This window comes from Ostrea edulis, chromosome 4 (genome assembly GCF_947568905.1).
Source record: "Ostrea edulis chromosome 4, xbOstEdul1.1, whole genome shotgun sequence".
NCBI lineage: Eukaryota > Metazoa > Mollusca > Bivalvia > Ostreida > Ostreidae > Ostrea > Ostrea edulis.
The window spans coordinates 29,160,015-29,175,107 of record NC_079167.1 but is presented as its reverse complement, the minus strand read 5'-3'; the positions used below and the strand labels follow the sequence as shown (position 1 = coordinate 29,175,107).

Sequence of the window (15,093 nt, the reverse complement as noted above, 5' to 3'; positions counted from 1 at the left end):
AATAAATATTTGTCTTTTCAAGTAAAATATAAATCTAATCATTGTACATGTATCATATGTTAACATAACATCAAGTGTGTTTGATCATTAACTTTAACAAACTATAAAAAAAAAAAAAAAAAACACTTTGAAAGATACACAAATATTTTATTAAAATCATGTATTCAGCAAAAAATTCTCTTCAACAACAAGTCACCTACATATTATCAAATAATACTTAAAGTTGCATTCTTTTACACCATATAAACATTGGCTGGTCTATATATCAAAATTTAATTTAAAGCACATGCATTTAGGTACGACTACAAAGGCGATCTTGCTTGTCTGTAAACATGGCCTGGGCTTGCAAAGTCTGGTGGAACAATCTGCATTGCAACCAGAAAAGGAGTGCTCTTCTCTGCTATGAAGTTTGAGAACAAAATCTTTGCACCCATGACATCTGAAATAATTACCAGGAAGAAAAACCACATCAAAATATACATTTTTACTTGTAAATTAAGGCTACTTGCTATTAATATAAAATTCAGTACAGACTTGTGCGAATTACGCATCACAAAGTCTATTGAATACTACACTATATAGACTATATAATACATCGCTATAGATTTGGATAGCCTATATTATTAAAGTTGGAGAAAAAAATATTTGACGTACCTTATTGTATATTTTGGATGCTGTCAGTGAGAGGCAAAAATCAGGAATGTCCGATTGTTTGGTGGTGACACTATCATCGTTGTCATTCACATTTGTGTAAAGGATATGTCAATTTGAAATCCATCTTCCTGATTAATTACTATCAAAACATGCTTCACACTGTCCAATAAGCACCCCGACACAGGCAGACCAGGTAAATTAAACCACCCGATACCATGCGACATAGGTAAACAATAATGGCTGGCTATTGTCCCGATTTCTGATTCAGAAATGACGCGGGATTTCAAATTCCGGCTGGAAATGGGGGTTTGTTGTCGTAAAATTGGAGATATTTTTAGAAAATCTGGATTTCGGGGTATTTTTGCAATCCCTATCGGGATTTGCCTTTTCAGTTGCTTCAAATCGGGAGAATCCCGCACAAATCGGGAAAGTTGGCATGTATGTACTACACCGCTGCCTTAGGACCAGTTGATGTCTGTGCTCATTGTGGCTGCACTGGGGCAGACCCAAAAACAGAACCTATAAAACTGTACAATACCGTCCTGCCTCTATGTAATGAATGTGAAAATGATGGCAAAAAACCTGTCGTGGCCAGATTGTACGGCAGTTCGGAGTGACTTTTGGATGTTGTTGTTGATCTAAAGTGACCTTTAAATGAATTACAAACTGTAGTGATTGTTTATCAAAAGAAAACAAAACCAGTATTAATTATTTTAGCACTTGGAGAGGACTGTGTGTCTACAATTCGTACAACACGCTCCTTGATTCAAATAAAAAAAAAAAAAAAGCCTACCTACCTACCCAATTTTTTTCTGACATGTAACAGGAAACAGAGATATAATTTTATTTAGCCTTACTTAGTTTGTGTATCTGTCGAAATCGGGTGATGAAACTGCTTATGAGAAACTTACTGAGCACGTTACATGTACTTATATGCATTGATGAATATTTGTCCCACTCCCGCATGTAAACAAGTTGTTTTTGCGCCAAACTCAGTGTTCGAAATTAACCATAGACTGAAAGACCGAGTCTATGTCAAATGACACTAGTCTATGCCAATTGTAATTGGGATAGACCAAATTGTTTATGCCGATTTTCTAGATTTTCTAGTTATCCCAAAAGTTGACATCTGATAAACATTATGCAGTCTTCACGAAAACATGAGGTTTATGTCATCGTGGTCTGTAGGGCTCAACATTCACTTTTTTTCCTATTTGTCCATTCGGACAAGGGACAAAGATATTTACTTGTCCGAACTTCAACTTCACTTGTCCGAAAAATTTTCAAAAAAGGTATAACATTGTCAACTTGAAAATTATTTAATTTATTTAAGATATAGTCCATTTTTAAACCTGCTTGATTGATTTTTGATCTTATTCACTTGATAAAAACAACAAACACTTGAAACAATATTTTATCTAGACTTTCTGTCTTGAATCAATGACATCGCAAGATCTATGGATGATTGAAAGTAGTACACAATAAGTGAACACCGATCCTGATCGAGTGTGACTCGACAGCTAGTTTACATCATTCTCTCACCAGAGGGCGTGTTACGCAAGCTTCACATACAATTTACAGTAAGCATCAATTTAATTGCACCAAAAATATTTCATAATATGACTAACTATTTAGTCGAAAACATAAATATTGGATATTACAAACTTTTACAAGATTTCTGTAAAAAGCCGTTGACAGAGGTGTAGTGCGAGGAGCGCACGGAACTCTGGGTAGAGTAGAGAATGAGTTTACATAGCAATGGATTGATATCGGGATCGAAGTTCATTTTTCATGCATTATTTCCGACTCTGAACTACCAATAAACTTTTCACTGAATTATTTGGAGACTTCTTTACATAAAAAAGCACTTGTCCAATCGGACAAGTGCCCATCAATATTCACTTGTCCAAATTTTTTTTCCACTGGAAGCGGACAAGCGTTAATGTTGACCCCTAGCTGGGTCTATACCAAGTTTTAAACCAATTTCAAACACTGCTAACTATATGTACAAGAGTTCTCCAAAGGGAAATAACTCAGATGTATTTTGAAACTGGCATATTGGTTGAAATATTTTATGATGGGACAAAACCTAAACATTAGTTTCCAAAAACTGTACTGGCACTTGAATAGATACTATTTCACGACAAGGAAGGACATTCACCCACCCCCACCCTCCCACCCTGCTTCAGGTGCTTTCACAGTGTTATTTCTGCTATCAACACACTTGTATACACTTACCTTGTTACCTATATAAAGGGTTTTGTAACAATTTAATTCCTAAGTGAGCAATTCCCCTTTCTTATCTCGGGTCAGCAGTCAGTTGACCTACATGTAGTAGAAGGGTGGCACACTTTCAGCAGTTGTTTTTTTCTTTCTTTCTTATATACAGCTTACTCTGGATATATATTGAAATTCTTCTTCTTTTTTTTTTTCAATACAATGGTATAACCAAAGTTCAAAATAAGTAAAATTGAAAATGTCAACCATATCAGCAGCTTCATCCCAATTACAAAAGCAGAAAATATGAATTTATGACATTACACAATTTACAAATTTTGAATAATAGATTGAATTTATTGGTGCACTTTAAGATTTTTATTTCAAAACCATATATGTGAGTTTTGTTTAACTTTTGTTTCATATTGAGCTGATCAACAATGAATATTTGATTCAAGGTCCCATGTCTACAAAAATTTCATCGTCGACTTTAAATAGCATGTGGTCATATGTTAGTTTTTTTTTAGCTCACCTGAGCTAAAAGCTCAAGTGAGCTATTCTGATCACCCGTATTTCATCGTCCGTCCGTCTGTAAACTTTTAACATTTTTTACATCTTCTCAAAAACCACTGGGCCAATTTCAACCAAAGTTGGCACAAAACATCCTTAGGTAAAGGGAATTCTAAATTGTTAAGATAAAGGGCCAGGCCACTTTCCAAGGAGAGATAATAAAGAAAAAGGTAAAAATAGGGTAGGGTCATTAAAAAATCTTCTTCTCAAGAACCACTGAGCCAGAAAAGCTGAGATTTATATGAAAGCTTCCTGATATAGTGCAGATTCTAAATTGTAAAAATCATGGCCCCCGGGAGTCAGATGGGGCCACAATAGGGGATCAAAGTTTTACATACAAATATATAGGAAAAATCTTTTAAAATCTTCTTCCCAGAACCACTGAGCCAGAAAAGCTGAGATTTATATGAAAGCTTTCTGATATAGTGCAGATTCAGGTTTGTTAAAATCATGGCCCCCTGGGGTAGGATGGGGCCACAATAGGGGATCAAAGTTTTACATACAAATATATAGGGAAAATCTTTAAAAATCTTCTTCTCAAGAACCATTGGGCCAAAGAAGTTCACATTTACATGAAAGCTTTCTGACATAGTGTAGATTCAAGTTTGCAAAACCCATGGCCTCCAGGGGTAGGTTTGGGGCCATAATAGGGACTACGGTTTTACATGCAAATATATATGGAAAATCTTCTGATATGGACCAAGGTGACTCAGGTGAGCGATGTGGCCCATGGGCCTCTTGTTTCAAATTACAATTACAATTTCAAGTTTGCATGATTGTAAGTCACATTTTCATCTGGAATGTCTAAAAAAAAAAATTCTCGTTCTCGTCGCCAATATTTTCCTTGCAGTATATTTCTATACTATATTGGTAGTATAAGTTCTTCCCTGCAGACTATCCAAGTATCGTTGTGTATTGTCTAACATCAGAATTTCTGAACCAGTATTTTATAAAGTTCAATAACTAACATATATGGCTTAATTGTTGGCTGTAAAATCATTGTCCAAGTCCGATGTTATAAAGAGACTTTATTTTGATTTTGAAATTTTAATGTAAACCTGGCCTTGCAAAAACTATTTTCAATGCACTCTGATAGTTGCAAGCTGTTTGAAAGTATTAGGGTTAATCAAAATCCCTTTGTCATTTCAGTTTTTGGCTTCAAATTCTTATTGCAGTTACTAATTTGTATTTTGTGCCCAATGACAAGTTTTCCTTTTCGTCAATTATGGGGAGGTCATTTTTACGAAAGATCTTGTCCACGAGCAGTAAAAAAGAGATGGGAAACATAACAATGCATATCAACCAACACCTTAATATCTACCCACCTGTGTAATTATGAGACCACCAACTTTGATGTCATGCAACCATCAAAGATGACTTCAATATAGTCGTTATTAAAACAATTCATTATGAACCCAGTGGACTGATAATTGATTTTAAAATAGGCGATATTTTATTATGAACAATTTCAATTTAACCTACAATTTGATGCAAAGAAAACAAGAGACTGAGACTGGGGATTTTGCTTAACTTCAAAATAAGCAATATTTCAAAATAAGCAACTTCAATATAAGTGGAGTATTAAAGCTGTAAATGGTACCAATAAATGGTACCATTCCCAATGTGAAATCTTATCAATTTCCCCCAGTTTTGAGGCCAAAAAAAGGCCTGGTAACAATTAAACTGTTAAGTCTTTGTAATTCAGTTAGGCTCAGAATTCGCTTTGATGTTAACTAATTTCTTCCCATCCTCATATATAGAAAGAAGAAGTCAATAAAATGGCGATGCATGTTTGGAAAATTGTTAACAATGCATGGATACCTGTTTTAATAATCATTAAGATATGGTTTATTTTAAGTGTTGATCTCAAAACAAATGTCATCTGTTGCATGATTTGAAAGAAAATTCTCAAGTTGTTTTGATGATATATTTCCTCAATCGAATGGGTATCCATGCAGGTACCATTTCAATATGGTAAAAAAATCCACATTGATTTAAATTGAATTTTGTCCAAAAGATAACTGCATGCATACTGTATACTATAGTACTGTTTTAGAAATCTGAAAAGTCAAATACCTGGAACAAGATGCAATTGTTTTTTAAAGTTTCATTTTCTGTCATTCTGTAATTGTTTTCGTATGATTTTGATGAAGGTGCAAGAAAAACAGGGACACTCCAAATCAATTCTTCTGGACTAACATTTAGTATTTTACAAATTTTGGAAGTGCATATTTAATGGGCAGTATATTTATTTTTACCTAGCCCTGGGGTGGTGGGTTTGGACCTTCAATCCCCAGCCTCAGATATGCAAGCCTTAAATAGCCTCTACCAATGAAATAAGATATTCAAAAAGAAAACGTGAAAGATTTTTACTGTCATGAAAACTGCAAATTAGGATGATAAAAATCTTAGCATGAGTTATCTTTCCTTTCTATATTGACTGTAGGATGAGTTACCTTTTCTTTCTCATGTACATGTCGATCTTTATATCATATAGAGTACATCAATGGAACTGTTATAAAAATAGCTTCACAATACTTATACTATTAAGTGTATATAAATACTATCATTCTTGAACACTTGCACATATTAAATGATTATGCATTCAATTATTATTTGATCAAAAGTTTTTCATAAATTTTTATAAAATAAGAGTTACCTCATTTACATAAAATAAACAAATAAAATTGGGGTGGGGGGGTAATTTAATAGATACCTTTTCAACTGATGTGGCAGTGCCCGAGAAACTATTTTTTTTTGTTTTTGTTTCCTACATGCCAGGATATTTTGCATTAGAACTTGGGTAGGATATTATTCCGCATTAGAACTTGGCTAGGATATTCTGCATTAGTGCATGGCTAGGATATTCTGCATTAGAACTTGGCTAGGATATTCTGCATTAGTGCATGGCTAGGATATTCCACATTAGAACTTGGCTAGGATATTCCACATTAGAGCTTGGTTAGGAAATTCTGCATTAGAACTTGGCTAGGATATTCCGCATTAGTGCATGGCTAGGATATTCCACATTAGAACTTGGCTAGGATATTCCACATTAGAGTTTGGTTAGGAAATTCTGCATTAGAACTTGGATAGGAAGGATATTCCACATTAGAATTTGGGTAGGATATACCACATTAGAACTTGGCTAGGATATTCCACATTAGAGCTTGGTTAGGACATATCGCATTAGAACTTGGCTAGGATATTCCACATTAGAACTTGGGTAGGATATTCTGCATTAGAACTGGGGTGGGATATTCTGCATTAGAACTGGGGTAGGATATTCCACATTAGAACTTGGCTAGGACATTTCACATTAGAACTTGGCTAGGACATTTCGCATTAGAACTTGGGTAGGACTTTTCACATTAGAACTTGGCTAGGCTTTTTTGCAATAGAACAGTAGAACCTCAGGCTAGGATCAAGGTCATTTGTTCTTATTTAGGTGAAAATAGCATTCCACTGTTCAGTTAGTACCAAACCTAGAAGATGTGCTCCTTCAATGTTATTTATTTCTCAATAAAAGTACTGACCTTTCAACTTGTCAATGACATTATATGCTATTAACATAAATGATTATTATACCCCCCAGGGTGGGGTGGGGGGTATACTGGAATTGGGTTGTCCATCCGTCCATCTGTAGACACAATGGTTTCTGGGCTCTAAAGCATTATCCTTTCCATCTACAGTCACCATATTATACATGTGGACTACTTAATGGGACGAAGATATTCCCTATCAATTTTGGGGTCAAAAGGTCAAAGGTCATGCAAACACACTCGTAGGGAAGAGACTACCCAAGGTTTCGTCATGCCCTTTTTTTTTACACTCAGGAAAGAGGTAATTTATACCTATTAACAACACCCTTTGGGAGATTAGGTAAGCAGAGTGTGTGTATGCATTTTTAGTGTGATGTATATACATATATTATGGGGAATATAAACAATGAAAGGTTGACAGAATTTGCATAAGATTATTATATACCCAGTAACACAACTCCCACATTTATTAAATTATACGGTGGCCACGTTACGTTCATTTGTTAGAGCACCTGACTAGAGAACATTGAGTTGGGGGGTTGGGTTCAAATCCTGGTCTGGTCCATGGCATTTTCTCCCTTCCGGTTACATTGGTGTTGTTGACCACCCCTGGACTTGCAAGCGAAAGTCCTACCGGGGGCAAAATGAATCTGGGTTGTACGTCTTCAAGGGCAAATACAATTTAAGGAATTTGGAATGTAGTGGTCAGACGAGTTCGATGGACAGTTGCCTGGTTGCTCAGTTTGAAGAGCACCTGACCAGAGATTCAGGGGGTCTTGGTTCAAATCCCGTTCTGGTCCGATGCATTTTATCCCTGCCGGTTACAATACCGGTAGTTGATATCTTTGTAAGTAATAATGTCATTTATGATGAAAGGTGAAGATAACGAACAGTGATCAATCTCATAACTCCTATAAGCAATACAAAATAGATAGTTGGGCAAACACGGACTCCTGGACACACCAGAGGTGGGATCAGGTGCCTAGGAGGAGTAAGCATCCCCTGTTGACCGGTCACACCTGCCGTGAGCCCTATATCCTGATCAGGTAAATGGAGTTATCCGTAGTCAAAATTAGTGTGCTAAGAACGGCCTAACAATCAGTATGAAACATGTCAGACAGCATTTGACCCAATGATATGTTATATTGATGAACTAGATTGTTATGTGTTAATTTATGGTCACTTAGTGGATGTTCAATGTTACTAGGGGGTGGTCTTTAGTCAGAGCTCTCATATCAGAGTCATTTGAAAAAAAAAATTCTCTCTCAATCTGTTATAAAAGTTGTGAAATATTATAAACATGCTACATGTAAGTGAATATTTGAAATTTGTAATGTACAAGTTATGAAAGTACATGTACCAAATAAGGTTATATTGTTTGATAATTAATAAATTGTCAAAATGTTTGCAATATTTGGTAGTAAAACATACGATTCACTGAAACCTTATCTAGTAGTAGCATCACTAACACAACCGACCCTTATTAATAATGCCCCCCCCCCCCCAACCCTTATGGAAATTTTTTAACATATTGTTCAAGAGATCATTGATTTATTGATTGTATATTGTTTATCGTCCCGCTCGAAAATTTTCACTCATATGGAGACATCACCACTGCTGCATGGTGAAAGGCTGCAAAAATTAGGCCTATGCTCGGCGCTTACGGCCTTTGAGCAGGGAGGAATCACAATCGTGCCACACCTGCTGTGACCTGGGAGCTTGTTTTTTGCAGTCTCATCCAAAGGACCGCCCTGTTTAATCACCTCTTACGACAAGCAAGGGGTACTTAGGACCTACTCTAACCCGGAACCCCATTGGACTAAGAGATCATTGAGGAAACATTTTTAGCTCACCTGAGCTGAAAGCTCAAGTGAGCTTTTCTGATCACCCATTTTCCGGCGTCCGTCTGTCCGTCTGTCTGTAAACTTTTCACATTTTCAACTTTTTCTCAACAACCACTGGGCCAATTTCAACCAAAGTTGGCACAAAATATCCTTAGGTAAAGGGAATTCTAACTTGTTAAAATAAAGGGCCAGGCCACCTTCCAAGGGGAGATAATCAAGAAAAGGTAAAAATAGGGTAGGGTCATTAAAAAATCTTCTCAAGAACCACTGGGCCAGAAAAGATGAAATTTATAGATAAGCTTTATTAGGTAGTGCAGATTCTAAATTGTTAAAATCATGGCCCCCGGGGGTCGGATGGGGCCACAATAGGGGATCAAAGTTTTACATACAAATATATAGGGAAAATCTTTAAAAATCTTCTTCTCAAGAACCATTGGGCCAAAGAAGTTCACATTTACATGAAAGCTTTCTGACATAGTGTAGATTCAAGTTTGCAAAAACCATGGCCTCCAGGGGTAGGTTTGGGGCCATAATAGGGACTACGGTTTTACATGCAAATAGATATGGAAAATCTTCTGATATGGACCAAGGTGACTCAGGTGAGCGATGTGGCCCATGGGCCTCTTGTTTTGAAATTGACATTTGTAATTACATAGTAGGTACCCGTAATCAAAACATTTAAAGGACACGTCTCATGTTTTCAAAGTATACAAAATTACATGCATTTTGCCTTCTTTATGCTTGTAGTAATTAATTCTAATAAGTTCGTTCTCCAAAATTTTGCGATAAATATATAACCACAATACAGACTTAAATCTAAGTCCCAATTTCAAAAAGTCTATAGTTAATTAGGTAGGTTAGTCACGTGGTACAGTGACGTCACATGCACCCTTCAGATTGTATAAGTAGTGTGAGATATTATTAAAAACTCCGCTTTTATGGGCCTAATTTATTCACCATGGGCGACATTTACATTGATGTTGACAAATTTTCCGAGTTTTATATGTTTTCGCCACCAGGGCATACATATAGCGATGTAAATACCCAAATATAGTGAGAAAGCGTGTATGAAATCGGCAATATTGCAAGTAAATAATGTTTATATGGGTCAGTGTCTACAAACTGTTTGATAATGTTATTCCTTCAAATATCTGTAATTGGCGCTGTCCCCCCCAAAAATAAACAGTGCAATTATTATTTATTTTTGGATTAGACAAATTATAATACGTTACATTGTTGACAACTACTAGATAGATCTAGTAGTTGAACTACGTCCTAGTCCAAGCTACTATCACGGCCGAGTGCATTTCGGAAAGAGGGAAAAAGAAACAACACACACAAATCAGTAAAAATAATCTTTAAAGTGGAAATTATATTATTTTATTTTAATTAATAAAGCAATCTTATTATTATTTTTGAATTGTGTTCTGCATGTCGTTAGGAAGTGGGAGCACGTACAACGTTATACTGACGCACTCTTGAAAGATGTTATGAGTTCATTGAGGAAATAATTTTATAATTCAATTTAAAGTTAGGAAATACAGTATTCTATTAGTTATAGCTAATAGCTAATGGCTAATAATGGCTTGATTTAATGGCTAATAGATATTTTTAAACCTGAGGGCGCAAATGGAGATTGTGATCCTAATGTTACTAAGTGTACTCTTCATTAAAATAAAGTTTGAGGGCAAAATATAATTTATGTCCTATACTTGCAGCTGCTTGCCCAGTTTTACTTGTATGTGAACAGAAACAACAATTTGTAGTTTTGGCTCAAGGAAACAGCAGGGGGGCAGAAACAGCCCTCTTATCAATGGTGGCCAGTGCTATAAAGAGCTTGGGCATTTTTAATCAATCTGAATAAAAAAATAAAGTCAATAAATTAAGTAATTATTGTCATTTTATTGTCGTATATAGCAGATGTGAATTAATGCATACAGGCATTTGTTTCTTGATTTATTTTGCTTTAGTTACCTAGCTTACAAGATGAATCATTTATCAAGTTCAAGGACCCTACTAAATTAAAGTTATGTTATTGAAAAGGGGGAGACAACTGTTATATAATTGTATTCTAGATTTAAGGAGGTATGCTTCACCAGAGAAATTTGATGTAGATGAAAAGTGTAGGATATGTACAAAAATATTTTGAATTTTCAAATTTTCAAATTTACTTTACTTTGTCAAAAAATACAGTTTTAGTAGAAGGTAATCTGAAAAAAATTTAAAACCCCTGCTGGACTCGAACCTGCGACCTACAGTTCAGCAGTCGGTATTCTAACCTACTGAGCTACTCAGCTAGGTATTTAAATGGAAAAGGAAAAATCAAATATTGCTGATATCGATTTTGTTATCCATGTTTTTAAAGGAAGTCAGCCATTATGACGATGTAGAGTACTACCTTAAACTATATGTATTGTTTAGAAAACTGAAGATGAATTAAAATTGTATTTTGAAGTTAATTTCATGTCTTGTTTCACATTTGATGAAGGTACAATTACTGCAAACATAACTGTGTCTCCTAGACCCAAAGTCAAGAATGAGATTACTGCAACCACTAAGACTGTGTCAAAGTCAACAACAGTCCGTCTGTCTGTCTGTCCGTCTGTCTGTAAACTTTTCACATTTTCATCTTCTTCTCATGAACCACTGGGCCAATTTCAACCAAACTTAGCCAAAAGCATCCTTGGGTGAAGGGCTGTCAAGTTTGTTCAAATGAAGGGCCATGTCCCTTTCAGAGGGGAGATAATCACAAAAATGCATAAATAGGGTGGTGTCATTTAAAAATCTTCTCAAGAACCACTGGGTCAGAAAAGGTGAAAGAAGCAGGTACAGTTTCTACAGTCATCTGGCCCAGAAAATTGATGATTTCAATAGGAATCCCAAAATCTGCCATTCCAATAAAGAATATATAAGCAAACCCAAACTACATTTAATTTGATCCAAAATTGCTTGACGTTCATGTTGTAATGACAAGAGTGTGAAGTTGGCATGAAATTGCCAGAATCAATGAAAAAATTCATAAATAGGGGATCAAAGTTTTACATGCAAATATATAGGGAAAATCTTTAAAAATCTTCTTCCCAAGAACCACTGAGCCAGAAAAGCTGAGATTTACATGAAAGCTTTCTGACATAGTGCAGATTCAAGTTTGTTCAAATCATGGCCCCTGGGGATAAGATGGGGCCACAAGGGGGGATCAAAGTTTTACATACAAATATATCGGGAAAATCTTTAAAAATCTTCTTCTCAAGAACCACTGAGCCAGAAAAGCTGATATTTTCATGAAAGCTTTCTGACATAGTGCAGATTCAAGTTTGTTCAAATCATGGCCCCTGGGAGTAGGATGGGGCCACAAGGGGGGATCGAAGTTTTACATACAAATATATAGGAAAAATCTTTAAAAATCTTCTTCTCAACAACCATTGGGCCAAAGAAGTTCATATTTACATGAAAGCTTTCTAACATAGTGTAGATTCAAGTTTGCAAAAAAACCATGGCCTCCAGGGGTAGGTTGAGACCATAATAGGGACTACAGTTATACATGCAAATATTTATGGAAAGTCTTCTGATATGGACCAAGGTGACTCAGGTGAGCGATGTGGCCCATGGGCCTCTTGTTTCTGTTTGTTGTCTGTCCAAAACTTTAACCTTGCTCATATCTTTGGAATGCTGTATTTCATATTAACATTTCTTGTGACAAACATGCACATTAAATGGTACCAAACTAAAATTTTTAACCTTGTGACTTGACCGTGGAATTTGACATACTTTTAAGAAAACTTAACCTGCTGTGGAATCATTAGAATTCATGGTGGCTCAATTTTCGTGGAATTCGTGGCTACCCCTCACCCACGAATTTACATCCTCAACGAATAAAGACATTCCAGAGTTATATGTCTTACAAATATATAGATCCACGAAATTACATCCCCACGAACCCGTAAAAATTCAGCAATCCACAAAAATTGGCCCCCACGAATTTAAATCATTCTACAGTATTTAATATCTCCCGAACTATTTAATGTAGAGCTTTCATAGTTCTTTATGACAAGTACATGTAAGGCCTTACACTTCATACCTGATTTTGACCTTTGAGTTTGACCCAAATTTCTAAACTTTAACCCTATTTATAACTTTTGAATGGTGAATGATAGGACTCTCAAGTTTCATATATGCATTCCTTGTGACAAAACTTTTTTTCATTACCAAATGTTCTAAGGTCTTGACCTTGAAATTTGACCTACTTTTAAGAAAGCCTACCCTTATTGATTAACTCCTAAACTATGTATGATAGGGCTTTCATATTTTGTGGAGATTTCTTATGACAAAACCTCTCATTTCATACCATAATCGAGGATCTTGTGGCCTTAACCTTTTCCAGAACAGCAAGGTCATGTTGGTGTTGAGGCATCCCTATAGTTTGGTTATGTCTTGACCCTTTGGGGCTAGGTTGGGGCCACAATATGGGGTCAACATTTCCATGAGAATAAGGTTGGGGGGAAATATATTTTAAGAATTACAAGAACAGGGTCGAAGTGACTCAGATGAGGGATGTGGCCCATGGGTCTTTTGTTAACTTCTCTCAAACCACTGATTTAATGTTGTTTTTTGTAGAAAATGCTGATCCATCTGACAATCGGAAAGGAAGTCAGGAAAATGGACAAGATGGTGGAGCTTCAAGCACAGACAAAAACAAAAAAGGCCAGAAAACTGCACAAGATGGTGGAGCTTCAAACACTGGCAAAAACGGATCAGGTCAGGAAACTACACAAGATGGTGGAGCTTCAAACACTGGCAAAAACGGAACAGGTCAGGAAACTGCACAAGATGTAGGAGCTTCTAACACTGGCAAAAACGGAACAGGTCAGCAAACTGCACAAGATGGTGGAGCTTCTGACACTGGCAAAAACGGAACAGGTCAGGAAACTGCACAAGATGGTGGAGCTTCTAACACTGGCAAAAAAGGAACAGGTCAGGAAACTGCACAAGATGGTGGAGCTTCAAACACTGGCAAAAACGGAACAGGTCAGGAAACTGCACAAGATGGTGGAGCTTCAAACACTGGCAAAAAAGGAACAGATCAGAAAACTGCACAAGATGGTGGAGCTTCTAACACTGGCAAAAAAGGAACAGGTCAGGAAACTGCACAAGATGGTGGAGCTTCAAACACTGGCAAAAACGGATCAGGTCAGGAAACTACACAAGATGGTGGAGCTTCAAACACTGGCAAAAAAGGAACAGGTCAGGAAACTGCACAAGACGGTGGAGCTTCAAACACTGGCAAAAACGGAACAGGTCAGGAAACTACACAAGACGGTGGAGCTTCAAACACTGGCAAAAACGGATCAGGTCAGGAAACTGCACAAGATGGTGGAGCTTCTAACACTGGCAAAAACGGATCAGGTCACGAAACTGCACAAGGTGGTGGAACTTCAAACACTGGCAAAAAAGGAACAGGTCAGGAAACTGCACAAGACGGTGGAGCTTCAAACACTGGCAAAAACGGAACAGGTCAGGAAACTGCACAAGATGGTGGAGCTTCAAACACTGGCAAAAACGGATCAGGTCAGGAAACTGCACAAGATGGTGGAGCTTCTAACACTGGCAAAAACGGATCAGGTCAGCAAACTGCACAAGATGGTGGAGCTTCTAACACTGGCAAAAACGGATCAGGTCAGCAAACTGCACAAGATGGTGGAGCTTCTAACACTGGCAAAAACGGATCAGGTCAGGAAACTGCACAAGATGGTGGAGCTTCTAACACTGGCAAAAACGGATCAGGTCAGCAAACTGCACAAGATGGTGGAGCTTCTAACACTGGCAAAAACGGATCAGGTCAGCAAACTGCACAAGATGGTGGAGCTTCAAACACTGGCAAAAACGGATCAGGTCAGGAAACTGCACAAGATGGTGAAGCTTCAAACACTGGCAAAAACGGATCAGGTCAGGAAACTGCACAAGATGGTGGAACTTCAAACACTGGCAAAAACGGATCAGGTCAGGAAACTGCACAAGATGGTGGAGCTTCAAACACTGGCAAAAATGGAAATGGTATAAAAGGTATGTGCCAGCCACTTATTACAAGTGTATCTCCCTTTAACGAATGTGAATCATATTGTTCCAGTCATGTGTCCACATTTTTTCTGCTTGCTTTTATTGACCCTTGTTTGGTTTTCTTTATATCTTTAAACAAAGGTGTATTGCAAATAGATTTTGTAGTTTGCTGATGGCTTAAATTACTACAACAAATTACTCAAGGTCAGAGA

The 15,093-nt window shown here is 36.8% G+C and overlaps 1 protein-coding gene across 1 annotated transcript in view; it reads left to right on the top strand.

The window, feature by feature from the left end:
- LOC125668369 (uncharacterized protein DDB_G0290685-like) overlaps positions 1 to 15,093 on the top strand; it is a 53,709-nt gene that overhangs the window by 2,424 nt on the left and 36,192 nt on the right. Inside the window, exon 2 of the mRNA XM_048902433.2 lies at positions 13,442 to 14,887. Within this exon, the coding sequence (XP_048758390.2) occupies positions 13,442 to 14,887 (1,446 nt within the window). The remainder of the gene's footprint in view (positions 1 to 13,441; positions 14,888 to 15,093) is intronic.